This window comes from Dasypus novemcinctus, chromosome 2 (genome assembly GCF_030445035.2).
Source record: "Dasypus novemcinctus isolate mDasNov1 chromosome 2, mDasNov1.1.hap2, whole genome shotgun sequence".
Taxonomy (NCBI): Eukaryota; Metazoa; Chordata; class Mammalia; order Cingulata; family Dasypodidae; genus Dasypus; species Dasypus novemcinctus.
The window spans coordinates 190,329,083-190,355,987 of NC_080674.1; the positions used below are offsets into that span (position 1 = coordinate 190,329,083).

At 43.0% G+C, this 26,905-nt stretch overlaps 1 protein-coding gene across 3 annotated transcripts in view; it reads left to right on the forward strand.

Moving 5' to 3' along the window:
• RNF130 (ring finger protein 130) overlaps nucleotides 1–26,905 on the forward strand; it is a 154,643-nt gene that overhangs the window by 76,395 nt on the left and 51,343 nt on the right. For all 3 annotated transcript variants that reach the window (XM_058283257.1, XM_004478142.3, XM_058283262.1), the window contains exons 4-5: nucleotides 6,224–6,295; nucleotides 17,616–17,698. In XM_058283257.1, coding sequence (XP_058139240.1) covers nucleotides 6,224–6,295; nucleotides 17,616–17,698 — 155 coding nt within the window. The remainder of the gene's footprint in view (nucleotides 1–6,223; nucleotides 6,296–17,615; nucleotides 17,699–26,905) is intronic.

Below are 26,905 nucleotides of genomic sequence, written 5' to 3' on the forward strand. Positions count from 1 at the left end.
TGGGGACTCAACGCCCGACTGACAAAAGAGTTTTACTTGATTACTTAATCCAATATAATCTCATGCCCAGAGGAAAAGACCAGTTTGCAAACATAATCCCGTAATTCTTTTTGGAATTCATCAATAATATCAAACTGCTACACCATTCTAGTGGGTATAAATGATACCTCATTGGGATTTTTGTTGTTGTTTTTAAAGATTTGTTTATTTATAGTTCTCTCCCCTTCCCTGCTCCCCTCCCCCCCAAGTTGTCTGCTCTCTGTGTCCATTTGCTGTGTGTTCTTCTGTGTCCGCTTGTATTCTTGTCAGCAGCACCAGGAATCTGTGTCTCTTTTTGTTGTATCATCTTGCTGCATCAGCTCTCCATGTGTGCAGTGCCATTCCTGGGCAGGCTGCACTTTCTTTCATGCTGGGTGGCTCTCCTTACAGGGTACACTCCTTGCATGTAGGGCTCCCCTACGCAGGGGACACTCCGCATGGCATGGCACTCCTTGCAAGCATCAGCACTGCACGTGGGCCAGCTCCACACGGGTCATGGAGGCCCAGGATTTGAACTGCGGACCTCCCATGTGGTAGGCGGACGCCCTAACCACTGGGCCAAGTCCGCTGCCATGTCATCTTGATACAGGGAATGTTTTGCTTCCTTTCTAGTTAGGATCATGTCATCTTTTTTTTTTTTTTAAGATTTATTTATTTATTTCTCTCCATTTCCCCCACCTCCCACCCCAGTTGTCTGTTCTCTGTGTCCATTTGCTGCATGTTCTTTTTGTCCGCTTCTTTTGTTGTCAGCGGCAAGGGAATCTGTGTTTCTTTTTGTTGCCTCATCTTGTGTCAGCTCTCCATGTATGCGGTGGCATTCCTGGGCAGGCTGCACTTTCTTTCGTGCTGGGCAGCTCTCCTTACTGGGCACACTCCTTGCGCGTGGGGCTCCCCTACGTGGGGGCCACCCCTGCGTGGCAGGGCACTCCTTGCACGCATCAGCACTGCGCATGGGCCAACTGCATACGGGTCAAGGAGGCCCGGGGTTTGAACCGTGGACCTCCCATGTGGTAGACGGACGCCCTAACCACTGGGCCAAGGCCGCTTCCCTAGGATCATGTCATCTTGATGTAGGCCATGTTTTGTTTCTTCTTTTCCAATTAGGATACCTTTTGTTTCTGTTTCTTGCCTAATTCCGCTAGCTAGAACTTCCAGTACAGCATTGAATATAACATTGAGACAGCGGGCATCCTTGTCCTGTTCTTTGTGTTAGCAGGAATTCTTTCAGTCTTTTCATTTTGAGTGTGGGTTAGCTGTGGGTTTTACATTTATGCCCTTTATCATGTTGAGGATGTTTCCTTCTCTTCCAAGTCTTCTGAGTGTTTTTATCAAGAAGGTTACTAGGTTTTGTCAAATGCCTTTTCTGCCTCCTGAAGTTGACTTCAGCTTTCCTGGATGACTTCGAGGGGTTCACAGTTTCAGTGGAGGAAGTATAGTAACTTTAGATGGTGGAAATAGCAAGAGAACTAGAATTAGAAGTGGAGCCTGAAATGTGAATGAGTTGTTGCCATCTCAGACTTGAACGGATGAAGGGTTGCTTCTTACAGATGAGCAGAGAAAGTGGTTTCTTGAGATGGACTCTCCTCGTGGGGAAGATGCTATGAACAGTGCTGAAATGACAGCACAGAATTTTAAAGATTGCCCCAACGTGGCTGATAAAGCAGCGATCGTGTTTGAAAGGACTGACTCCAATTTGAAAGAAGTTCTTCTGTGGGTAAATTGCTATCAAGAGCATCTTATACTGTAGATTAATCTTTTGTGAAAGGAAGAGGCAGTTGATGCAACCAACTTCACTGTTGTCTTATTTAAGAAATTGCCACTGGGGAGTGGATGTGGCTCAAGTGGTTGAGCACCAGCTTCTCACATACAAGGTCCCAGGTTCAATCCCCAGCCCTGGAACCTCAAAAAAAAAAAAAAGAGGAAAGAAAGAAATCAGCACAGCCAGCCCAAGCGTAAGCAGCCACCGCCATGGTCAGTCACAGCCATCACCGTGGGGGCAAGACCCCCACCAGCCGAAGGGTATGACTCGGCCGAAGGCTCAGGTGGTGGTCAGCATTTTTTAGCAGTAAGGTGTTTTTAAGTTAAATGTGTGCATTGTTTTTAGACAATTCCATTGTACACTTAATAGACTACAGTATAGTGTAAACATAACTTTTATATACACTGGCAAACCAGAAATTTTGTGTGACTCACTTGTGGTAGTCTAGAATTGAGCCTGCACTATCTCCAAGGTATGCTTATATTCGTAAATCAGTTCACACCCACCATACCAGGGCTTGGGACCTGAACTTGCCTTGGTGGAGGACATGATTCAGTCCTCAACATATGCTAAAATCCAGTGAAAGATTAATGGGGAGCTTTATAATGGATAGATGAAGCTGAGCAAACCTCAACCCCCTGATTCTGCTTAAAATCACTAAAATTTGGACAGTCTAACATTATATCCTCATGATATCATACGTTAGGAAGTAGACAGCACCATGTAGGAGTATCTTGTTGCTAAAACAGTTGTACCTTAATTCAACAACCATTTCTTAAGAAATGGAACAGGGACGCGGACTTGGCCCAGTGGTTAGGGCGTCCGTCTACCACATGGGAGGTCCGCGGTTCAAACCCCGGGGCCTCCTTGACCCGTGTGGAGCTGGCCCATGCGCAGTGCTGATGCGTGCAAGGAGTGTGGGGTGTCCCTGCGTAGGGTAGCCTCACATACAAGGAGTGCACCCCGTAAGGAGAGCCACCCAGTGCGAAAGAAAGTGCAGCCTGCCCAGGAATGGCGCCGCACACACGGAGAGCTGACACAACAAGATGATGCAACAAAAAGAAACAGATTCCCGTGCCACTGACAACAACAGAAGCAGACAAAGAACACACAGCAAATTGGACACAGAGAACAGACAACTGGGGAGGAGGGGGGAAGGGGAGAGAAATTTAAAAATCTTTAAAAAAAAAAAAAGAAATGGAACAAGTGAAATGACTCCAGGAGAAAACAACCCACCAAATTTAGAATGTGGGATGTTTTATAGGACAAATAACCCAGTTTTAACTTTTAAAAATGGCATTTGAAAAAAAATATCTTGTAGCGACTTCTGTTTTGAGCCAAAATGGAATAAAAGGGACTGGATTTACTCTCCTGCCTGAAAAAAAATTTTTGTTTACATGACACTAGCCTCAGACAAAAAAGGCCTTTGATCCCTGAGAAATGAGGAAGCCAGCAAGATAAGCCCTAGGACTGTCTCAGTTTAACATCCTGAGAGTTTTTCCTGGCCACAGTGTATGGCAGGGAAGCCTGGGCAGAGCCCAGCAGGCCACCAGAATTGGAAACACAGAGCTGATCACCCAAGGAAACAGAAGTGATTGGCGTTAACACGTCACAGCACCGAATCAGAGAGAACTGCACAGAAAAAGAAGCCCCAAGATCCGCAGTGTCCACAGTGTAAACTGTAATCCATGCTGTGTAGCAATGCTCCAAAATGTATTCATCAAATGCAGTGACTGTACCACACTAATGAGAGAAGTTGCTATGGGAAAAGTGGGGGGTGTGGGGAGTGGGACATGTGGGAATCTCCTTTATGTTGTTGTTGTTGTTGTTGTTGTGTTGTCTTGCTGTGTCAGCTCTCTGTGTGTGCGGCGTCACGCCTGGGCAGGCTGCACTTTTTTCGCACTGGGTGGCTCTCCTTATGGGGCTCATTCCTTGCGTGTGGGGCTCCCCTACATGGGGGACACCCCCACATGGGGGACACCCCTGCGTGGCAGGGCACTCCTTGTGCGCATCAGCACCGTGCGTGGGCCAGCTCCACACGGGTCAGGAGGCCCTGGGTTTGAACCCTGGACCTCCCGTGTGGCAGGCGGACACTATCTGTTGAGCCATGTCCACTTCCCTCCTGTATTTTTTAATGTTAACATTTTGTGAGATCTACATATCTTGTATAAATATATTAAAAATATATGGGGAAAAAAAAGATCCACAGTGTCCGAGCACCTTGGGTATCCACAAGAGTACTGAGCAGTCTGTGCATGTGAACACCTACCAAAGAATGCAAAGAACCATCCAAAAGGATTTGAGCATAGAATTACCATATAACCTGGCAGTTCTACTTTCTATCCCAAAGAAAGTGTCACTTTATGTCGCCTGTGTCCATATAATTGAGTGCAGCTCACTGTATATGTCATGGGTTGCATATATACATCAAATCATTTCAAATTCTACACTTTAAATATGTGCAGTGTAAGTCAATTTTATCTCCAGAAGGTTATTAAAAGGTAAAGGGAGCTGATTAGGCTCAGTGTTTGAGTGCCAGCTTCCTGCATACAAGGTCCTGGGTTCAATCCGTGGCCCCAGTACCTTAGAAAAAAAATTTTAGGAGTGGATGTGGCTCAAGCAGTTGAGCCTCTGCTTCCCACATAGCAGGTCCTGGGTTCACTTCTTAGTGCCTCCTATAAACAAACAAACAAACAACAAGCAAACAAACGAATAAACCAATTCAGAGAAGCTGATATGACTCCCTGGTTGAGCATCTCCTTCCCACATATGAGGCATTCAATCTTGGGCACTGGTACCTCAAAAAATAAAAAAAAAATAAAAGATAAAGTACAATAGAAGGGACTCTTATAGGTTAGAAGAGACTTGAGAGACAAAACAACTAAATGCCGTGTTTGTACCTTGCATCCTGATTCAAACAAGCCAACTCTAAAAGACGTGCTGGAGACAATTCGGAAAATTGTAGTGTAATCCAAGAATTTGATAATGTTGATTAAATATTGTTAATTTTGCTAGATAAGATAATGGCATCAGGATTTTGTTACAAGCCCATATTTCCTAGAAACATATGAAGACTTAATGGGTGAAATTTTATGGGGTTTGTGATTTGCTTTGCAGTTGTCTGGCACAATAAAGGGAACGGAAGGGAATAGATGAAAATATAGACAAAACAGTGATAATTGAGGCTGGATAATGGATACATAGGGGTTTGTTAAACTCTTCTCTTTTGTGTATTTTTAAGTTTCCCCTAACATTATTTTATGTTTTTAGGATTCTTTTTGTCCTCAGGATAAAATCCAAGGTCACCCTTATTTTCGCCACCACCCATGTCTTTCAGCCTCAGCTTCTGCTCTTCTCACAATTTAGGATCTGACTATGTCTACAGTGACTATCTTTCCAAGTATGCCTGGAACTGGCCTCTTGTCCCCATGTAATTATTAATAGTACCTATTTGACTCACAGAAAATCTCAGTGGAACAAGATTTCAGTGCTCATCCTAGTTATACTGATCTGTTCTTTCCTGCTTACATATGCGGTTCACACCTTTTTTCTAGGACAGTCTTTGCTGAACTTTGTCCAGAATCCCCCTTCCTGTCACCACACTTTTCCTTTTCTAACTCTTCCTACTCATTTTCCCAAGTCTTAGATCAGGCATCATTTCCTTGCAGCTTGCCCTGGCAGTCCTACTCTGCCCAATCCCATCCCATCCTCAACTTGTACAAGATTGCTTCCTTTGTGCTGCCATGCCACCCTGGGAAAACGCTATTGAACAGCATCAGATTAAAAGTGTGTTTAGTGGAGCAGGTGTAGCTCAGTGGTTGAGCATGTGCTTCACATGTGCAAGGTCCTGGGTTCAATCCTCAGTACCTCCTTTTTTAAAAAAAAGTTGCTTACTGGTCTGTTTTCCAATTCAGGAAGCTTTTCAAGGTCGGGAATACTCTGTCTTTTTCCTTTTAGGGGCCTTGATATCTAGTGCACTGACATGCATGCATCCCCTCTCCCACACTCAGTGGAGGGATAAGCAATTTGAAGGAGCATCAGAGGTGTCTATGACAGAATTTTGCATCTAATAGTGATCATCCTTGCCACAAAAAAGGAAGGTTTTCTATAGCAGTGGTAGTAACTCTGGGATGTACAAGAAATAGATTTTGATTGGCCTGTTAATATTTCAGATATTTATAAAATGCAAAGTGCAATTATGATTATGACGCCCATATTTTTCACTAAATACACTTTTATTAGATGGCCAGAATGCTGGATCTATGGGACAACTGCCATTTTTCTAATTTTTTAATTGCCTTTTGAAAATCTTCTTTTATGCTGTGGATATGGAGAGTGATTTCAGATAATAGAGACTTTATAAATTTGATTACTTAAAGATAGAAAGCATCGTTTAATGTCTGTTTTTCTTTGTACTTTTCATAGCGTCGTCTTGGAGATGCAGCCAAGAAAGCCATCAGCAAATTGACAACCAGAACAGTAAAAAAGGGTGATAAGGTATAGTAATGACATAACTTTAACACTGTCAAACTAATAAAGGGTTTTGGTTTGAGTGGGAGAGTATACCCTAATTGCTGGTGTTTCATTTGTTCAGTCATGATTTTTCTTCAAGTATACAAAAAAATGCTTTATTTTAAACTAGCTTCTCCTTAAAATCTTATTTCTAGTATGCCTGTCATTTGGAAGCCCTCCACATAGTTCTCCAACTCTCCTGGGCTTTTTTTAAAATATTTTTTTAATTGAAGTGTATCATTCATACATGAACAAGCATGAACAATCAGTGTATAGTAAAGATTTTGAACTTAAAAAAAATAAACATATATAACATCATACAAGAGTCTCATACATCACTGCTCCACCAACACTTTGCATTGTTGTGAAACATTTCTTACAAACTATGCAAGAGCATTGTCAAAATATTACTACCAACTATAGTCCTTCTTTCATTTGGTGTATTTTTCCCTCAACCCACACTATTTTTAAATATATATATTTTTATTACAGAGGTTGTGAACTTGCAAAACAATCATACAGATGTGTCGATTTTCCGTACAGCACCCATTCACCAACATACCACACCATGGTGGAATATTTGTTACAGATTATGAGATAATATCATCAGACTATTACCACCAACCATGGTACATATTGTACATTTGGGACAGTTTTTCCATATACCTCCATTATCAACACAGTACAGCTTTGACATTGATGCAAGAATATTATAGTACTGCTGTTAACCACAGTCTATAGGTCACACCAATTGTAGTTTTCCCATGCTTCTCCATATTCCCACCACCCTACAATAGTGATGTACATCTGTTCTTGCTCACAGAAGGACTCCCTTGCATTTGTACCCTTATCCACAATCTGGGTTCACTGTGTTATTCAGCCCCTAGATTATTCTTTAGCTTTCTTTCTATTGACATTTACTTCCTCACACTACCCTTTTTAGCCACAATCCCATGTGTAAACCAGTTGCTACTCACTGTAATGTGTTGCCATCAACTCAATCCATTTCCTAATTTTTACTGTCAATTAAAACTTCTGCATACATAAAGCATCAGTAGTTCTTCTCAACCCTCCTCTTATCTCCTAATAACCTATATTCTAGGTTTTAATTCCATGTGTTTATTCTTCATATTTAGTTCATATTAATGAGACCGTGCAATATTTGTCCTTTTGTGTCTGGCTTACTTCGCTTAGTAGAATGTCTTCAAGATTCATCAGTGTTATCACTATGTGTTCCAATTTCATTTCTTCTTACTGCAGCATAGTATTCCATCATATGTATATACCGCATTTTGTTTATCCATTAATTGGTGGATGGGCACTTGGGTTGTTTCCATCTTTTGGCAATTGTGAATAACACCGCTATGAACATCAGTGTGCAGATGTCTGTTCGTGTCATACTTTTTAGTTCTTCCAGATATATTCCTAGTAGAGGAATTGCTGCATCATATGGCATCATGGCAGTTCTATATTTAGCTTTCTGAGGAACCACCAAACTGTCTTCCACAGAGGCTGCACCATTTTACACTCCCACCAACAGTGAAGGAGTGTTCCTATTTCTCCACATCCTCTCCAGCACTTACTGTTGTCTGTTCTTTAAATAATGGCCATTCTTTGTGGTGTTAGATGGTATTTCATTGTTGTTTTAATTTGTATTTCCCTAATAGCTAGTGATGTGGAACATTTTTTCATGTGCTTTTTGGCCATTTGTATTTCCTCGTTGAAGAAATGTCTATTTAAATCTTTTGCTCAATTTTTAATGGATTGCTTGCTCTTTTATTGTTGAGTTGTATAATCTCTTTATATAGAATGGAAATCAAACCCTTTTCGAATAACTGGTGTTCAAATATTTTCTCCTGTTCAGTAGGCTGCCTTTTCACCTTCTTGATGAAGTCCTTTGACTCACAGAAGTGTTTTTAAGTTTGAGGAGATCCTATTTATCCACGTTTTCTTTTGTTGATCATGCTTTTGGTGTAAGGTTTAAGAATCCATACCTATCACCAGGTCTTGAAGATCTTTCCCTATATTTTCTTCTAGGAGCTTTTTTGTACTTCCTTTTATATTTAGGTCTTTGATCCATTTTGAGTTAATTTTTGTATAAGGTGTGAGATAGGGGTCTTCTTTCTTTCTTTTGGCTATGGATATCTTGTTCTCCCAACACCATTTGTTGAATAAACTATTCTGTCCCAGCTGGGTGGATTTGACAGGCTTGTCAAAACTCACTTGGCCATAGATGTGAGGGTCTGTTTCTGAACTGTCAGTTTGGTTCCATTGGTCTATGTGTCTATCTTCTTGCCAATACCATGCTGTTTTTACTATTGTGGCTAGGTAATGATTTAAAGTCTGGAAGTGGGAGTCCTCCAACTTCACTTTTCCTTTTTAAGATGTTTCTGGCTATTTGAGGCCTCTTACCCTTCCAGATAAATTTGATAATTGTGTTCTCCATTTGTTTTAAAGAGACTGGTGGAATTTTTATTGGGATTTCATTTAATCTGTATATCAATCTGAGTAGAATTGACTTCTTAATAATATTTAGTCTTCCAATCCAAGAGCATGGAATGTTCTTCCAATTATTTAGGTCATTTTTTATTTCTTTTAGCAATGCATTATAGTTTTCTGAATATAAGTGCTTTTCATCCTTGGTTAAGTTTATTCCTAAGTATTTGATTCTTTTTTTTTTTAAAGATTTATTGTTATTTCTCTCCCCTCCCCCCTCCCCCATTGTCTGCACTCTGTGTCCATTGGCGTGTTCTTCTGTGTCCACTTGTATTCTTGTCAGTGGCACCGGGAATCTGTGTCTCTTTGTTGCGTCATCTTGCTGTGTCAGCTCATCATCTTGCTGCATCAGCTCCTCCATGTGTACAGTGCCACTCCTGGGCAGGCTGCGCTTTTATCACGCTGGGCGGCTCTCTTTACTGGGCGCACTCCTTGCGTGTGGGACAGCACTCCTTGTGCGCATCAGCTCTGTGCGTGGGCCAGCTCCAAACGGGTCAAGGAGGCCCTGGGTTTGAACCCTGGCCCTCCCATGTGGTAGGTGGATGCTCTATCTGTTGAGCCAAATCTGCTTCCCTGATTCTGTTAGTTGCTATCATAAATGGAATTTTTTTCCTAACTTCCTCCTCAGGTTGCGCATTACTAGTGCATAGAAACACCACTGATTTTTGCATATTGATCTTGTATCCTGACACTCTACTGAAATCATTTATTAGCTCTAGCAGCTTTGTTGTAGATTTTTTGGGACTTTCTAGATATACGGTCACATCATCTTCAAGTAGTGAAAGTTTTAATTCTTCCTTTCCAGTTTGGATACCTTTTATTTCTTTTTCTTGCCTGATTGCTCTAGCTAGAACCTCTAGCACTATATTGAACAACACTGGTGACAGTGGGCATCCTTGTCTTGTCCCTGATTTAAACGGGAAAGCTTTCAGTCTTTCACCATTGAGTATAATGTTAGCTGTGGGTTTTTCATATATGGACTTTATCATGTTGAGAAAGTTTCCTTCAATTCCTATTTATTGTAGTATTTTTATCAAAAAAGGATGCTGTATTTTGTCAAATGCCTTATCTACATCAATTGATAAGATCATGTGATTTTTTCTTATTTGATTTATTAATGTGGTGTATTATGCTGATTGGTTTTCTTGTGTTGAACCAGCCTTGCATGCCTGGTATAAAATCTACTTGATCATAATGAATAATTCTTTTAATGTGTTGTTGGATTCAGTTAGCAAGTATTTCATTGAGGGTTTTTACATTTGTAGTCACTAGAGAAATGGGTCTGTAATTTTCTTTTTTTTGTAATATCTTTATTTGGCTTTGATATTAGGATGATATTGGCTTCATAGAATGAGTTTGGTAGCATTACTTCTTGTTCAGATTTTTGGAAGAGCTTGAGTAAAATTTGTATTAAATCTTTGGTGCTTGGTAGAAGTCACCTGTGAAATCATCTGGTCCTGGGCTTTTGTATTGGGGAACTGTTTGATGACTGTTTCAATCCCTTTACTTGTGATTGGTTTGTTGAGGTCTTCTATTTCTTCTAGAGTCAGTGTAGGTTGTTTGTACATTTCTAGGAATTTTTCCATTTCATCTGCATTGTCTAGTTTTTTGGCATAAAGTTGTTCATAATATCCTCTTATGATCACTCTTATTTCTGTGGGGTCAGTAGTAATGTTCCCCTTTTCATTTTTTATTTCATTTATTTGCATCTTCTCTCGTTTTTTCTTAGTCATTCTAGCTAACAGTTTGTCAATTTTGTTAATCTTTTCAAGAAACAACTTTTGGTTTTGCTAATTTCTCTCTGTTGTTTTTTGTTCTCAATTTCATTTATTTCTATTCTGGTCTTTGTTATTTCATTCCTTCTACTTGCTTTGGTATTAGTTTGCTGTTCTTTTTCTAGTTCCTCCAAATGTAATGTAAGAATTTAGGGCTATAAATTTTCCTCTCAACACTGCTGCGGCATCCCATAGGTTCTGATATGTTGTATTCTCTTTGTAATTCATCTCGAGATATTTATTGATTTCTCTTGAAATTTCTTCTTTGACCAAGTGATTATTTAAGAATGTGTTGTTTAATCTCCAGATATGTGTGAATTTTTCCTTTTTCTGCCACTTGTTGATTTCCAACTTTATTCCATTATGATCAGAGAAAGTGCTTTGTATAATTTTGATTTTGTTGAATTTATTGAGATCTGCTCTGTGACCCAACATATGGTCTATCCTGGAGAAAGATCCATGAGCACTTGAAAAGAATGTATATCCTCCTATTTTGGGGTACAGTGTTCTGTATATGTCTTATTAGATTTAGTCCATTTATCATATTATTCAAGCTCTCTGTTTCTTTATTGATCCTTTGCCCAGATGTTCTGTCCAGTTCTGATAGTGGTGTATTGAAGTCTCCAGCTATTATTGTAGAGATGTCTGTTTCTCCCTTTAGTTTTGCCAGTGTTTGCCTCATGTATCTTGGGGCGTCCTGATTAGGTGCATATCTATGAATGTTATTTCTTCCTGGTTAATCTTCTCTTTTACTAATACGTAATGTCCTTCCTTGTCTCTAATAACAGTTTTACTTTTAAAGTCTATATCATCAGATGTAAATATAGCTACCCCAGCTTTTTTTTTTTTTTTTGGTTACTGCATGTTTGGAATATCTTTTTCCAACCTTTCACTTTCTATCTGTTGGTATCCTTGAGTCTAAGGTGAGTCTCTTGCAGACAACAAATAAATGGCTTATATTTTCTTATCTATTCCACTAGTCTTTGTCTTTTGATTGGGGAGTTTAATCCATTAACATTCAGTGTTTTTACTGTAAGGGCAGTTCTTCTTCCATCCATTTGGATCTTTGCGTTTTACCTGTCATTTTATTTTTAAAGCTTTTAATTAGTTACTGATATAGTCATCATTTCTAGACTCTCTTCTAAGCCTCTCCTGTCTTTTCTTTTTAGACTATAACATTCCCTTTATTTCCTGCAAAGCTGGCCATTTTATTATAAACTGTCTCAGTTTCTGTTTATCTGTGAATAGTCTAATCTTACCCTCATTTTTAAAAGACAGTCTTGCTGGGTATAAAATTCTTAGCTGGCAGTTTTTCTCCTGCAGTATCTTAAATATACCAAAGCCTTCTTACCTCCATGGGTTCTGATGAGAAATCGGCACTTAATCTTATTGGTATCCCATATATGTTATGCATTACTTTTCTCTTGTTGCTCTCAAAATTCTCTCTTTGTCTTTGGCATTTGACATTCTGATTAGTATGTGTCTCAGAGTTTGTCTATTTGGATTTATTCAGATGGGAGTACATTGTACATCTTGGACACAGATAGCTGTGTCCTTCAATAGGGTTGGAAAATTCTCCACCATTATTTCTTCAAATATTCCTTCTGCCTCTTTTCCCTTCTCTTCTTCTGGGACACCCATGGCACATATGTTTGCTTGTCTCTTGCTGTCATTTAGTTCCTGAGACCCTGTTCAATTTTTTCCATTCTTTTCTTCATCTGTTATTTTGTATGTTTGCTTTCAGAGGCCATGTCTTCGAGCTCACCAATCCTTTCTTCTGCTTCCTCAAAGCTGCTGTTTTATGCCTCCAGTTTATTTTTAATTTCATTTAATTGCACCTTTCATTCCCATAAGATCTGATATTTTTCTATGTATGCTTTCAAATTCTGCTTTGTGCTCATCCAATGTCTTCTTAATATCCTTAATCTCATTGAATTTATTAAGGAGATTTGTTTGAACATCTAAGGTTAATTGTCTCAACTCCTTTATGTCTTCTCAAGGCTTATCTTCTACCTCTAACTGGGCCATATCTTCCTGTTTCTTGGTGTGGATTGCAATTTTTTGTAGGTGTTTTCACATCTGACTTGCTAGGTGTGTTTATTCTGGGTGCAGTTTCTCCCTTTCGTTTAGGGACTTCTTGTCTTTTCTCCCTTGCTGATTGTGTAGTAGGAACCGAGGATGTAGTGGGTGCTGTAAGCTGTGGAGGCTGATGAAGCTGCCCATGTTGCCCCAGGAGTTGCTGAAGCTTCTCCCACCTTTCTCCCCTGTCAGGGGTAAGGACAGAGCTGCAGGTGTATATAATAATCCAAGTTGGGCATGACAAAACTCTGTAGTTGCCCAGAGACACTCATGAAGCTTCACACCTCTTCTTCCCCTTCTTTGGGCAGGGATAGAGCTTTAGTTGTGGGCAACAGTCTATGCCATGTAGGTTCAAAATGACCACAGTTGCTCAGGTAAACTGATGTAACACCAGACCCTCTCCCTGCGGTGGGTGGGAATGGACCCTCTGGACTGCCCAACATTCTAATCTCTGTGGGCCAAATATGCCTGCAATTGCCCTGTCCTTCTGCTTTTTACAGGCTGGGAATGGAACCAGCAATGCTTAACAGTTCAGTCCCTGTAGGCCACAAGTACCCGCCATTGCCCAGAGAAGCTGAAGAAACACCAGCTTCCTCTTATCCTATTAAGGCATGGGATTGGATCCACAGGCACCCAACAGTTCAGTCCCTGTTGGCTCTAAGTACCCACTGTTGTCCAGAGAGGGTGTGAAGGCACCAGACCCCTCCTATTCTATTGGGGGTGGGGGTAGATTCATAGGTATCCGATAGTCCAGTTCATGCAGGCCAAAGGTCTGCCATTGGCCAGAAAGGCTGTAGAAACATCAACCCCCTCCTTTCCTATTGGGATCTACAAGTACCCACCAGTCCAGGCTGTGTCGGCCAAAAGCACCTGCAGTTACCCAGAGAGGCTGGGCAAACACAGTCCATCTCTTGCCCTATTGGGGATGGAGGTGAGCCACAGGTGCCCAACAGTCAGGCTTGTGCAGGCCAAAAGCACCTGCAGTTGCCCTGCGAGGCTGAGGGAACACCAGTCCCCTCTTACCCTATGGAGGGGCAGAGGTGGAGATAGGCTCGAAGGCACTCAACAAACCAGTTTGTGTGGGCTGAAAACTCCTGCCATTGCCTGGAGAGGCCACGGATACCCAGCTCCTTTCCTATCCTACTGGGGTGTGGGCATGCAGCCCCAGGTGATCGAATATTCAATCTGTGCCAGTGGAGAGCACTTGCAGTTGCCTGCAGAGCCTGGGTGCAGGTCCTGCCAAGTTTCTCTCTGCTGGAGGTGGAGTTGGAGCCTAGGCTAATGCTGCAGTCAGATCTTGGTGGAAAGAACCCAGTCCCTAACTTCACTGGATTTTAAGTCAGCCAGGCTTCCCCTCATGCCGGGGGTGGAGTCAAAATGGCGGCTGCTGGACTCTTTCCCACTTGGACAGGCTCAGACCCCAGCTGTCTCTAGGATTATACTTTAGCCAGCCAAGTCCACTAATCAGTAGCTGAGGTTAGTGGACAACTGTCTCTTCCTCCACCGTTTATGGAAAATGGAGCTTCTAACTCCAGTCATGGAATAGCGTCTGAGGCGGCTTGCACCACTAGAATAGGATGGGCACCAGCCTCTGCAGCATGGCTTGTAGTTTCCCAGAGAGGTGGTGCAGGTCCCCCCAGCTTCCTCTCTGCCAGTGGAGGGGCTAGGATTTAGGCCAGACCTGCAGTCCAGCCTGGGTGGAGAGAAGCCAGTCCTTACCAGCACTGTGATTTTCAGTCAGCTCTGCTTCTCCTCGTGCCAGGTGCGGAGTCAAAATGGCAGCTTCTCTCTGACCTGGACAGGCTCAAAGTTTAGTTGTTCCTAGGATTATACCTCAGCCCACCGAATCCACTAATCAGTAGCTGAAGTCAGTGCCACGCCGTGTCTTCCTCCCCCATTTTTGGGGAAATGGAGCTTTCAACTGCAGCCACGGAATAGCTTCCGAGGCAGCTCACGCCACGGACACCAACCTCTGCTGCGACGTGGAGGGCTCTACTCATGAATTTTCTATGCAGATGGTCAGTCTCCTCCTTCCACACTCTCAAGGATACTCCTCTGGTCTCCTGGGTCCTTCAAACATGCTTTAGGAAGCTCTGGTGACCACCAACTGCCCTGTGTCACGAGCTGACTCCAGGGCACCTCGCTCTGCCGCCATCTTGGCTTCCCGCAGGTCTGTTTCCTCTCCTGGAGTTTCAGTGCTCTTGCCCTTCATTTCACCAGGCTGCCTGCCGTGATCCTAGCTGAGTTTATCAATAGCATTTTCATCTGCTAAAACCCACCATACATTTAGGAGAATTCTAATGGCACAATTTGCATATTAAACACCTAGGAGATGTGCATTCTCTTCCTACAGTTCTTGTGACTTTGCTATATCTCCTTCGTGTTTTGTCTTTTCACCAATTAAACAGAGAACTGAAAGCCCACATTTCAAGGGCGTTTGGGTTGACAAGGTAATCTCCTGACAGTGGTTTGGCAGTTGGAAAGAAGAGCATGAAATGTGGGCGGCGCCATTCCTCGGCAGGCTGCACTTTCTTTCGCGCTGGGCGGCTCTCCTTATGGGGCGCACTCCTTGCGCGTGGGGCTCCCCTATGTGGGGGACACCCCTGCGTGGCACGGCACTCCTTGCGCACATCAGCACTGCTCATGGGCCAGCTCCACACGGGTCAAGGAGGCCCGGGGTTTGAACCGCAGACCTCCCATGTGGTAGACGGAAGCCCTAACCACTGGGCCAAAGTCCGTTTCCCCTGTTATTCTTTTTTTCCCTCTTTATGTAGTATCTTTTTTCTCTGGATACTTTAAGATTTTCTTTTTACCATTGGTTTTCAGTAATTTGATTGTGATGCATCTTGATGTGATTTTCCTCAGGTGTCCTCTCCTAGGAGTTGTTGAGCTTTTTGGATCTGAGTTTCTAAGTTTATAACTTTCATTAAATTCGAAAAAACTTTTACCATTATTTCTTCAAATATTTTTATGTCCCACACCCCCCTTCTGAGACTTCAGTTACACATATGTTAGATGGCTTGATATTTTCACACACACAGCTCATTGATACGTTGTTCATTTTTTCCCCAGACTTTCTTCTCTTTGTGCTTCATTTTGGATAGTTTCTGTTGCTCTGTCTTCCACGTTCTCTGGCTTTCCTTCTACAGTGTCTGATCTCTTCATCACACTGTCATCCAGAACAATTAGATTTGGGTCTTCTATATTTCACTTTTCTCCCCTCATCATGGTCTTTTTTTCCTCTCATTTTTATGTTTTCTGTATTTATAGTAGCTGTTATAATGTTGCCATCTGTGTCAATTCTGGGTCTTTCTATTCACTGATCTTTCTCTTGGGTGTGGTTGTATTTTCTTCCTTCTTTCACGTGCCTGCACTTTTTTATTGCTGAGTATTGTGAATTGTACATTTTTGGATACTAGATTTTGTTGATTTCTTTAAATATTGCTTGGCTTTTTTGGCAAACAGTTATGTTGCTCAGAATTAGTTTGATGCTTTTGAGACTCACTTTTAACCTTTGTGGGAAAGCAGCTTTTAGTCTAGGGCCAGTTTGGCCCCACTTCTGAGGTGTAACACTCTCTTGAGGCTCCTGTTTTAAGGAAGCACCTTTCCACTCTGGCTGGTTGGAACATGAACTCTTCTCAGTGTTTAAGTTCTGCGGCTTGTTCTACTTACTCTTTTCCGGATGTTCTTTCCTGGGCCTTGTATAGTTTCACCCAAGCATGTGCTCAGACCAAAGATTCAAGAAAACCTCTCTACAGCTCTCCTCAGCTCGCTCTCTCTGCGTAGCTCCCTCTTCTCTGGTATTTCTTCCCGCTTTTCCCAGCTGCCTGGGCCTCCCTGAACTCTGAATTCTGCCCTCTTTCCTTCCCCACAGCACTGGCTCTGGGTGAGTTGCCCTCCCTGCACTGTGGCCTGGAAGTTCTCTCCAGAATGAGCTGGGACAACCATGGGGCTCACCCCATGCGTTACCCTTCTCTCAGCCATTCTGCATGCACAGTCAGCAATCTTCCTGAGATACTGCTTTTTTGTGTCACTTCCCTTTAAACACTTTAGCACCTATTCTTGTGGCAACACAACCAATCTGATGATTGTTTGGTGAATGTGTCACTCCATCCCCCCCTCTTTTCTTCTGCCTGCTGTGAGTAGTTTCTCTCTCCTTCGCTGTCCAGATCCCAGCTAAGTTTTCCTCTCTTCAGCATCTCATAGGGTGTCTTGTCCAGCTACCTGCCCTTGTAACCTTTACTGTCTGAGCCACTTGTTATATAGCCTCTTAACAAGAACCTTGTGTTAATTCACCCATTTTTATTCCTCTGGTTCTTAGGGCATAATGGAAAGTTAAATGGATTTGAGTATAGAATAATCTGGAAGTATGGTTTAATATTAATGTAATAATGTAGGTCTAGTTCTATGGGGTATAACGTTGCTTTTTTTTCTTGTCAAATAAATTTTTATTCAGAAAAATATAAGGAAGTTTGGGCCGAACACAGTGAAAGGATTTGTTGATGATTTGTTTCAGGCTCAGGCTTTCCCAGAAACTGAAAGAAAATTCAGACTTCGTTATATTGGGAAAATGTCTGAAAATTAAGGTGACTGATAGCCTTGGTGGCCTAAACTTTCTGCCAGGTATTAGGCAGGGATGAGGAGGAAGGGACACAGGGATAATCCAAGGTTAGCGCGGATGTGAATCTTGAACAGTATTAGAATTTTCAAGACATAAACAGAATTGGTATTAATTGCCACAGCATAGTTTCAATAAGATAGATTGACTTAGGTAGTATGATAATTTAGATCATTATGTTTATAGCAAATGAAAATGTATTTAGTATTTTTATAACCTTTCACTTTTTAAACACTTTCTTATAGTGGTTGCAATGGGGGAATTCTTGGCTAAATTGTATCTACTCCATGTATGTACTTTTAGCGGGTGACTTTTGTACCTGCGCTTTTCATTTCAGGAAACAGACCCAGACTTTGATCATTGTGCAGTCTGCATCGAGAGCTATAAGCAGAATGATGTTGTCCGAATCCTCCCCTGCAAGTATGTCAGCTTTCTTTGTTTCAAAAAGAATGATGCTGATGTGGTTTGTGTGTCTCCCGTCAAAAGACCCACTTGCTTTTGAGAGCCACCCAACACATGACTTTTCATCCCACTTCACGTTGCTTGGAATGGGAGATCACAAGCAGCAGTGAGCAGTGCTTTCTCAGCAAGAACTAACTGTACAAGCCTTTTCTGGTTATAAGAAACAAATGTGGCATAATTTCTAGACACATCCGTAGCCTAAGAACACTAAGGTCATTTTTCATTTTTTGACTTCTGTGGTGTTCAAAAACAGCCACTTGTGCCTCTCTATCTAAAGTCAAAGTACATCCAACAAAACCTCAGCAGTGTCACTTGGCTCTGAACTCAGGGGACTTGGCTTAACTCTTTTTCTGAACCTATTTGTGCAAAAGGAGGAGGACTGGTATTAGACGCATGCCTCCCTGGGACAGGCGCTCTGCTGTGCAGTTTATAGTTACTGTCTCCTACCATTCTCCCAACAGCCTAAGAGAGTCAGTGCTTTTATTCTCACTGTACAGTGAAGTTGACAGTGAAGTCGATAGTAGTTTCCCACATCACACACAGTTCAAAAACTGGCAGAGCCAGTATTCAGACCCAGGTCTGCCTTTAATGTCCTCGCTCCTTCTGTAGTGCTCCATGCCTCCCTCCAAAAGTGTTAGCCTGGACTCGACTGCCAAAAATGAGCGAAGTCTCTTTATAAGCATGTAGATTTCCACATGCTCCTTCCCCACAGTGGGTAGTGTGAAGCATTAAGATATACAAGGTCTGAGTGTCAGTTGGAAAAATCTTAAATTACCCACTGAGAAGCCTAAATTCAAAAACTTTGCCTCCTCTTCTCTCCTCCCCTTTTTAAAGCATACCCACACAACTCTGGCCTTCTAATAATATGGAATGTGTGAATGAATAAAATAATTATTAGTTGTCTCCATGAGGCTACTGCTATTATTTCATTTATTCACAAAGTTATTTACTTTGAACTGAGGAAGATGTTTCTTGTAAAAAATCTAGAACTTAAGAATAATTCTGTATATTGAAACTGCCACCAGCACCAAGATTCTGAAAGTCAAGACATCCTAATTTACATATAAAGGAACATTTATAAAATAAAATGTAGGCTGTTCTATAGAGAATTATGTAATGATCAGCTTTTCTTCACCTGTAGTCACGTGCAGTCTAGAAACCCAAGTCTAAAGGAAGCACAGATACAAACACATATCTGGAAAAGGCTCAGTGGAATCCATTGTAAAGGATAATCAGCTATTACATGCTTTTTAAAAAAGTTTTACCTGTCATATTTCTTTGGACACTGAAATAACCATGAAGAAGTCAAATCTTTCCAAATTCTTTGTCCACCTAGGAAGAATTCTCTGTCTAGGATCCCCCAGAACCATCTGGACCCTAAGAACAAAGATCTCTGAAACACTCTGTGGTTGTTACTGATGAAAGTATCTTCCTCAGGGGAGCCTCAGCCTAAAATAGATTCTTCTGGGAAGCTTGCTCCCCATTCTCTCCATCCCTTAAGTATTGGCTTTTCCAAAGCTTCATTCTTCAGTCTCTTTATTCTAAATTTAGTCTAGTGCTTCCCAAAGCTGACCATGCCTCAGAATCAGCAGAGGAGCTTTCCAAAACATATCCTGGTAGGATCCTGGGCATTTCTTTTTTTAATAAGTCCCCGGGTGAGTCTGGTTTTCCCTTGAGGGTCAGAACTTGGGTTGATCTCATCCATTCTCTTGGCTATGCCTACCACCAGAAAAGTGACTCTCAACCTTGATGTGCATGGTCTACTTTGAATATTAGAATCAGGGCTAACGTAACATAAAACATTATTTCTTAGTAGTACTGCACTATTCACTTGTCTCTCTATGCTAGGTCCTTCTTTGTCGAACACTCTCTCCGCCTTGACTGCGTATCAGAGTTCTCCATGTTGCTTTGGAGCCAGCTGATGTTTGGTGCTCTTCCCCCTTAAGTCTCAGCAAGCTGTAGCTTTCTTTAAACTATGTTGCACAACAGCAAAATGTGTCACCTGCCCAAAATGATTCTCTGGTTCAGTAAAAATTAACTACACATTGAGCAATGTTTTGTTGGACCCAGGTTGACAGCTTCCAACCTAGAGCAGGGTTTCTCAGCCTTGGCCCTGTTGGCATTTCAGACCAGACAGTTCTTCGTTGTAGGGATTTGCTGGGCGCTGCAGGATATTTAGCAGCCCCCATGGCCTCTACCCATTAGGTGCCAGTAGCACCACCTCCCCACAGTTATGACAACCAAAAGATACCTCGAGATATCGCCAGGAGTGCCCTGGGGGGGTGGGAGGGTGGAGTAAGGTCACTCCTGGTGGAAAACCACTGACATAAAAGATAGCTACTCAGAATACTCACCTTCGCCCCAAACCTCCAGGCCTTTTATTTCCAGCGATACCTCTCAAGTAAATGCCTTTGAATTACCCCACAGTGTGCTTCTCCTTCCATTACTCTGCCTGGGATGCCCTCCCCTTCCTCGTTTGTCTTGTGGCCTTTGAAACCGAGCAGAGAGATTGCCTCTTGTCTTCCTTGTACTCCCATTGCCAAGCAGCTCGGATATCTGCTCTCCCCTGGGACTCGCAGTAGACTACCCTGATGGGTCTCCAGCCAGGGGGCTCCCCCTCAGGGGCTGGGCTCTGCCCAGAAACCCTCCTCTTTCCCTGGTCGGCGCTCCCTGTTAATCACAGCAGTGCTCACAGATGGAGTCATTCTCCTTCAGCACCTGAACACACCCCTTTATTCCCCACTCTCAGCAAGTAGCGTGCTGGTCGGCTTCGTGTAGAAAGCAATGACTGTCAGGCAGAAACGCCCTCAGCGTCTGACCCAGGGCCCCAGGTGAGCCTGCCTTGTCTCTCTCCCTGCTTCCTGTCCCCGTCAGCTCCAGGGAAGAGCCTGCCTTTGGTCTGAGGCTGCTCTTTCCACTTGGGCCCCCGTGTGCCAGCTCTTGCCCTCCCTCAGGGAGCTTGCTCTGTTGACTGCTTCCTCCTCCAGTTTACTCCTTTCTCTACTCGTTAGCATTTAATCACACTCCAGCATTTCCTACTACAGTTTTTAAGGCTCTCTTTCAAAACCATCACTCTCTAAACACCACCCTGTGGCCGCTCCCCTTCTCAGCCAGCCTTTCAAAAGAATCTCTACCCACTATCTCTTTTTCACCTCAGAAAGGGAAGAAGAAAAGCCCAAATACCCTTGTGTTTCTCTGCCCTTAATTTTTAACAAGACTCTCAGGAGACAGGACTAAGACTTTCCATCTATAGCTGCCCACTCCCTCGTGGATTGCTGACTTTGTTGCATGACCTTTGTTTTTCTTCTCTTGTCACGTTAACTTACGGTGGACAGATGGCAGCTGGCGTTGCTTTAGGGACCTCCTGCTTGTATCATTTGATTACAGTTGATCATCCTTTGGATGTTCGCCAACATGTCTTAGAACCTAAAAAACTGTCACCGTTATTTAGACCTCATTTCTTTAAAGGTCAGCCACGAAATTTCTTAGTAGTTAAAAATACTTTTTCGGAAGTAGGGTGCTGCAGCTTGGATAAACGTGAAGTCTAAGATGCCGCTTCGGAAGGCAAAGTGGGTCAGTGAGTGGCTGCCGGCTGTCTGAGGAGCTGCTGTGATCACCCCCCGCAGGGAGAGCCGCATTTAAACCACGTCTGCTGCCAGTCCTGGCTGGGGGACAGGGTTCTTGCCCCTGACCTTTAGTAATCCTGGATCCTTTTATATTTGCCAGGTTCTCGCATGACACCAAGAGGCTGAGGAGCTGTGAAAACAACTCACCTTCAGTACAAACTCCTCACCCCACCCCGAGCAATTTTTTCCAGTCGCTCTGTAGTTTATGGCATGTGCAGGGAGTAGGAAATACTTCAGTATTACTGCTTTTGTTCCTTTGGTGTGAAGTATTTCATAGAGGAATAAAGAACTTTTTGCTGACGCTCTGATATGCTTGTCCTTTCCACATTGCACTCTTCCCCAGCACCTCCTCTGCTTCCCACCCAGCGTCCCCACCCCCCAGGACTTTGTGTGGGGTCTTTTCTGCTCTTGTGTCTATTTGTTTTTGTTTGAGTCTGTGCATGGCGATGGGGAGGGGCTTCTCGCCAAGGTGTGGACTGCCCCAAGGGTCGTCTTCTCAGGTCTTGCTCTGGATGTTTGTGGGACCCCCCCAAGCTAGGGGAGGGCCTGGGCCGTGAGCCTGTGTGAAGGGTGTGCTGGCCGTTTTTCAGGATATCGCGTGGAGATTTAATGTCACTTTGCCTGAATGGATATTTAATCATACCTTTAATTTGCACAGCCCTGTGGCCTTTTTCTAACCATTCCACATAGTTCTTCAGTCACCACCCCAAACAGCCTGGCAAAATAGCGTGCGTGACCCTTCCCCTGTGCCCCTGTGCCCCTGCCCCCCACCGTTCCTCAGATGAGAACACTGGGAGTCAGAAAGGCTGGTTTGCTAAGGGTCCAGCAGTGGTAGTAGCAGAGCTTTGCCGAGCAGGAAGGCAGAGGCGACGTGGAGGCTGGGGAAACGACAGAGCTGAGGAGACAGGAGCTAAGAGGGGCATGATGCTGAGAAGAAGGCGCCAGGCATTATTCACAGATGCCCTCAGTGACGGGAAGGAGAGCAGCGGGCTGTCAGAAGGGTTAGGAGGTCGCCAGGAAAATGGCTCAATTTTGTTTCCAGAAAGGAAGGACACCCGGTGGGAGTCAGGCTGGAGGTATCCGGGCAAGGTGCACAGAAGCTGGGTGGTTTGGGAATCTGGGAATGAGTGCGGGACACCAGGTAGACACACCCTTGTCACCTGGTAACAGCCTCTGGAGCACAGGAGAGAGAAGGTGGGGGAAACCAGTTTGTTTTTGCAAAGAGGGGTGGTGAGTTCACCTGGGTGGGGCAGGGGAGTAAGAGAGCGATGAGGTTGATGGATCAGAAGAAGGAAAAGTCTTTTTAAAAGAAAGGATAAATGTCTTCCAGGTTTTGAATTAACCAAGGCAGGGCGTTGTTTTATTTTGTTTTGTTTTGAAGTTTGTTCCCAGAGATCAGTTAGACTTTTTTGTCTGTCATTACCCCACAGCTTAGAGAGGAGGTTGTAATTGTCTAGTTAAAACAAGGGAACACTCTTTTTGCTCAACAAACCCTGCGAGGAAAAGAATTCAAGAACACCAACATAAGGAAAATTCATTTATAACTGATTTAAGGTTAGAGGAGCAGATAGGCAGACAGCACTCAACTCACACAGCTTTTAAAACGGTAACATACAATTGTACAATTTTGTTCTTTCTGAATAAGCAGTCCTAGAGAAGACAGGAAGGAAAATAAGAAAAGGAACAAACAAAAGCCCTTGGAGAGAAGGGGGAAAGAGTGAGAGACAAACCACTATTTACCCACCAAGCGTCTCCTACTTCACTTCTTTCCAGTGTCTCCACCCCAACAGCTGGTTAAAATCAGCTGCCCCCCTACCTCTGCCTCCTGTACCTCCCCACCCCTGTACCAAGGCAGCCCCTATCTTCCCCTGGCACAGAGGTCACACCTCATTCCTCTATCCCCTGTCAGCCAGGCAGAATCCATCTGTCCAGACTTAGAGAACTGGCAGAGCACACTCCGCCCACCCAGCACCGAGCAAGCCCTCAGGGCTCTTCAGCCAGCCTGCGGAGGCATGCTAGGCCATTTCCACATTAGGCTGTCGCCCAAAACCGGTGCACGATATTAGGCAGATGCACCCTTGCAGCCTCTCACAAGGTTGTGTCCTACAATTTACATAAAAACTAAGGGGTCTGTATCCCCAGGAGGACTAAGAAGCTCTGTTCTAGTCTTGGTTAGACTCCGGGCACCAATGGCACAGGTCACAGCTGCTGCAGACTCGGTGCAGCCGAGAGCACCCGCTCAGGTTGAGCGGGAAGGAATCCTTGCCTCGCCCTGGGAGCGCTCTCATATGGGGAAGCAAGTTGGATGGAATAAAAAGTCCGCCTAACAATACCTTATGTATACTCAAAGAACTTAGGTCTTGCCTCCAGATAGAGACTTTCCACCCCTTCAGAAAATACCTTAACAATTTAAGGACCTTCAGGGATGATGAGGTTCTGGTTTAATTGTGTTATCTGTCAGCATCGGACTAGATTTATAGATTCAGTCTTCAAGTTAGTTATTCTTATCCCAAAGAAATGGGTCCAGGGTCACCAAGGGCGATAGGCTTGAAGCTGTAAGCATGAGTGTTTATTCCAAATCCCGGTGAAAGCAGTGTGTTTTCCAGACCTCTGACTTTTTTAACTCAAAACTGTTATCTTTGGATTGCCATATATAACATTAAATTATAAATTAGCAATCAAGGTTTTAAAGGCACCTCATGCTTCAATTTGGTATCTCTCTCAGAATTTCTTTTGGTTTATCATAAGATTCAGGTTACAGCATTCCTTTCAAAGGTGTCCTTTGGCATCTGACTTTTCTCCAGTTTGGCCAAGGCTTTGGGACTTGCATGTGGCTTCTTTTAGCTTCTCAAGGCTACCTTGCAGGAGTACTTGAGCTTCAGGAATCATTTCTCCGGTACCCTAAGAGTCTTTTCTCTCTTCCAAAGGGCATAAGTTCTTTTTCTAAGAAGGCAGAACCCTCCACGATTAACTTATTTTCAGATCACAAGGTTGTGCCATTCTTCTTTTCTGAATAAGAAGAGAACACCCATCTCCCCCCAACAATCCAGCTGAAAACTGCGAGCTAAGTGTTATTTGAGTGTTAAGCACAATGCATCCCTAAAAATAGTTCCAACTACCCAGTAACTTTTACATACATTTAGCATTCGTCGCTTAGAAGCTTTTTAAATAATGTTTTCAATAACATTTAAACAGAATGCCATGAATCTAATAATTATACAGAAAACTCTTGTTTCAACCTTTGTCAGAATATCTATTTGGAAAATATTACTGATTTTTTAAAATATGATTCATGCTCTTCATTCTTCATAAATTTCCTGTTTCCTCAAATCCGTTTTGGAATTTGGTAAAATAAAAAGTCCAAACAGCTCACATTCTATTAATACTTATCACTTCTCATTATATAATGCTATAGATATATGATTGGGTTAAGAGATTTTCTACAAGTTGTAGTTTTATAAAGCCCCAATATTCACCTCTTGGGACTGGCAAATATGTCATAAAAGGAGAAAAACAGACTAATTAAAATTTTCGTTTCTTTGCATTATGGATTAGGAGTTTCTTCAGTACAGGTGTACCTCGGAGATACTGCTGGTAAAGTAAATCACAAAGTTTTTAGTTTTCCAGTGCACATGAAAGTTATATTTACACTGTTCTGTAGTCTTTTAAGTGTGCAGTAGCATCATGACTAAAAGAGACAATGTATGTACCTTCATTTTAAAATGCCTTATTGCTAGAAGTTCTAACCGTCATCTGAGCCTTCAACAAGTCACGATCCTTTTGCTGGTGGAGGGGCTTGCCTCAGTGTTGGTGGCTGCTGACTGAGCAGGGTAGTGGTTACTGAAGGTTGGGGTGGCTTATAATAAGACAACAGTGAAGTCGACCACACTGACTGGCTCTTTCATGAAAGATTTCTCTGTAGCATGTGATGCTGTTTGATAGCATGTTTCCCACAGAAGAACTTTCAAAACTGAAGTCAGTCCTCTCAGACCCCCTGTGGCTGCTTTACCAACTAAGTTGGTGCAATCTTCAAAACCCTTTGTTGTCATTTCAACAATGTTCACAACACCTTTCCCAGAAGTGGATTCCATCTCAAGAAACTACTTTCTTCATTCATCTATAAGAAGCAGCCCTTCATCTGTTCAGGTTTTATCATGCGATTACAGCAGCTCAGTCACATGTTCAGGCTCCACTTCTAGTTCTCTTGCAATTTCCACCATGTATGTAGTTACTGCTTCCACTGAAGTCTTAAACCCCTCGAAGTCATCCAGGCAGGTTGGAATCAACTTCTTCAGAATTTCTGTTAATGTTGATATTTTGAGCTCCTCCTATGAATCATGAATGTTCTTAATGGCATCTAGAGTGGTGAATCCTTTCTAGAGGGTTTTCAGTTTACTTTGCCCAGATCCATCAGAGAAATCACTATGGCAGCTATAGCCTTACAAAAGTTGAAATCTGTGGGCTGCAGAATGGATGTTGTGTTAGCATAAACAACATTGATCTCCTTATATGTCTCCATCAGAGCTCCTGGGTGGCCAGGTATATTATCAATCTCTTTTTCCTGAGCAATAGGTTTCAATAGTGGGCTTAAAATATTTAGTAAACCATGTTGTAGATGTGCTATCATACTGAATTGGTTGTTCTACTTATAGAACACACACAGAGTAGATTTAGCATGATTCTTAAGGTTCCTAGGATTTTTGGAATTGTAAGTGAACTTTGACTTCAGCTTAAAGAACCACCAGGTGGCTGGCTTAGCCCCTAACAAGTGTCAGCCTGTCCTTCGAAGTTTTGAAGCCAGGCATTAACTTTTCTCTAGCTGTGAAGGTCCTGGATGGCATCTTCTTCCAGTAGAAGGGAGTTTCATCGACATTAACAATCTGTGGTTTAGTATAGCCACCTCATCAATAATCTCAGCTAGATCTCCTAGGTAACTTGCTGCAGCTTCTATATCAGCACGTGCTGCTTCACCATGCACGTTCATGGTACAGAGACAGCATCTTTCCTTAAATCTCATCAGCCAACATCTGCTGGCTTCTGACTTCTCTTCTGCAGCTTCCTCACCTCTCAGCCTTCACAGAATTCGGCAGAGTTAGGGCCTTGCTCTAGATTAGGCTTTGGCTTAAGGAAATGTTGAAGCTGGTCTCATCTTCTCTCCAGATCACTAGAACGTTCTCATATCAGCAGTAAAGCTGTATCACTTTCTTTTTTTCTTTTTTTTTTTAAGGTTTATTTATTTATTTATTTAATTCCCCCCCTCCCCCGGTTGTCTGTTTGCTGCGCCTTGTTTCTTTTGTCCGCTTCTGTTGTCGTCAGTGGCACGGGAAGTGTGGGCAGCGCCATTCCTGGGCAGGCTGCACTTTCTTTTGCGCTGGGCGGCTCTCCTTACGGGCACACTCCTTGCGCGTGGGCTCCCCTACGCGGGGGACACCTCTGCGTGGCAGGGCATTCCTTGCGTGCATCAGCACTGCGCATGGGCCAGCTCCACACAGGTCAAGGAGGCCCAGGGTTTGAGCCGCGGACCTCCCATGTGGTAGAC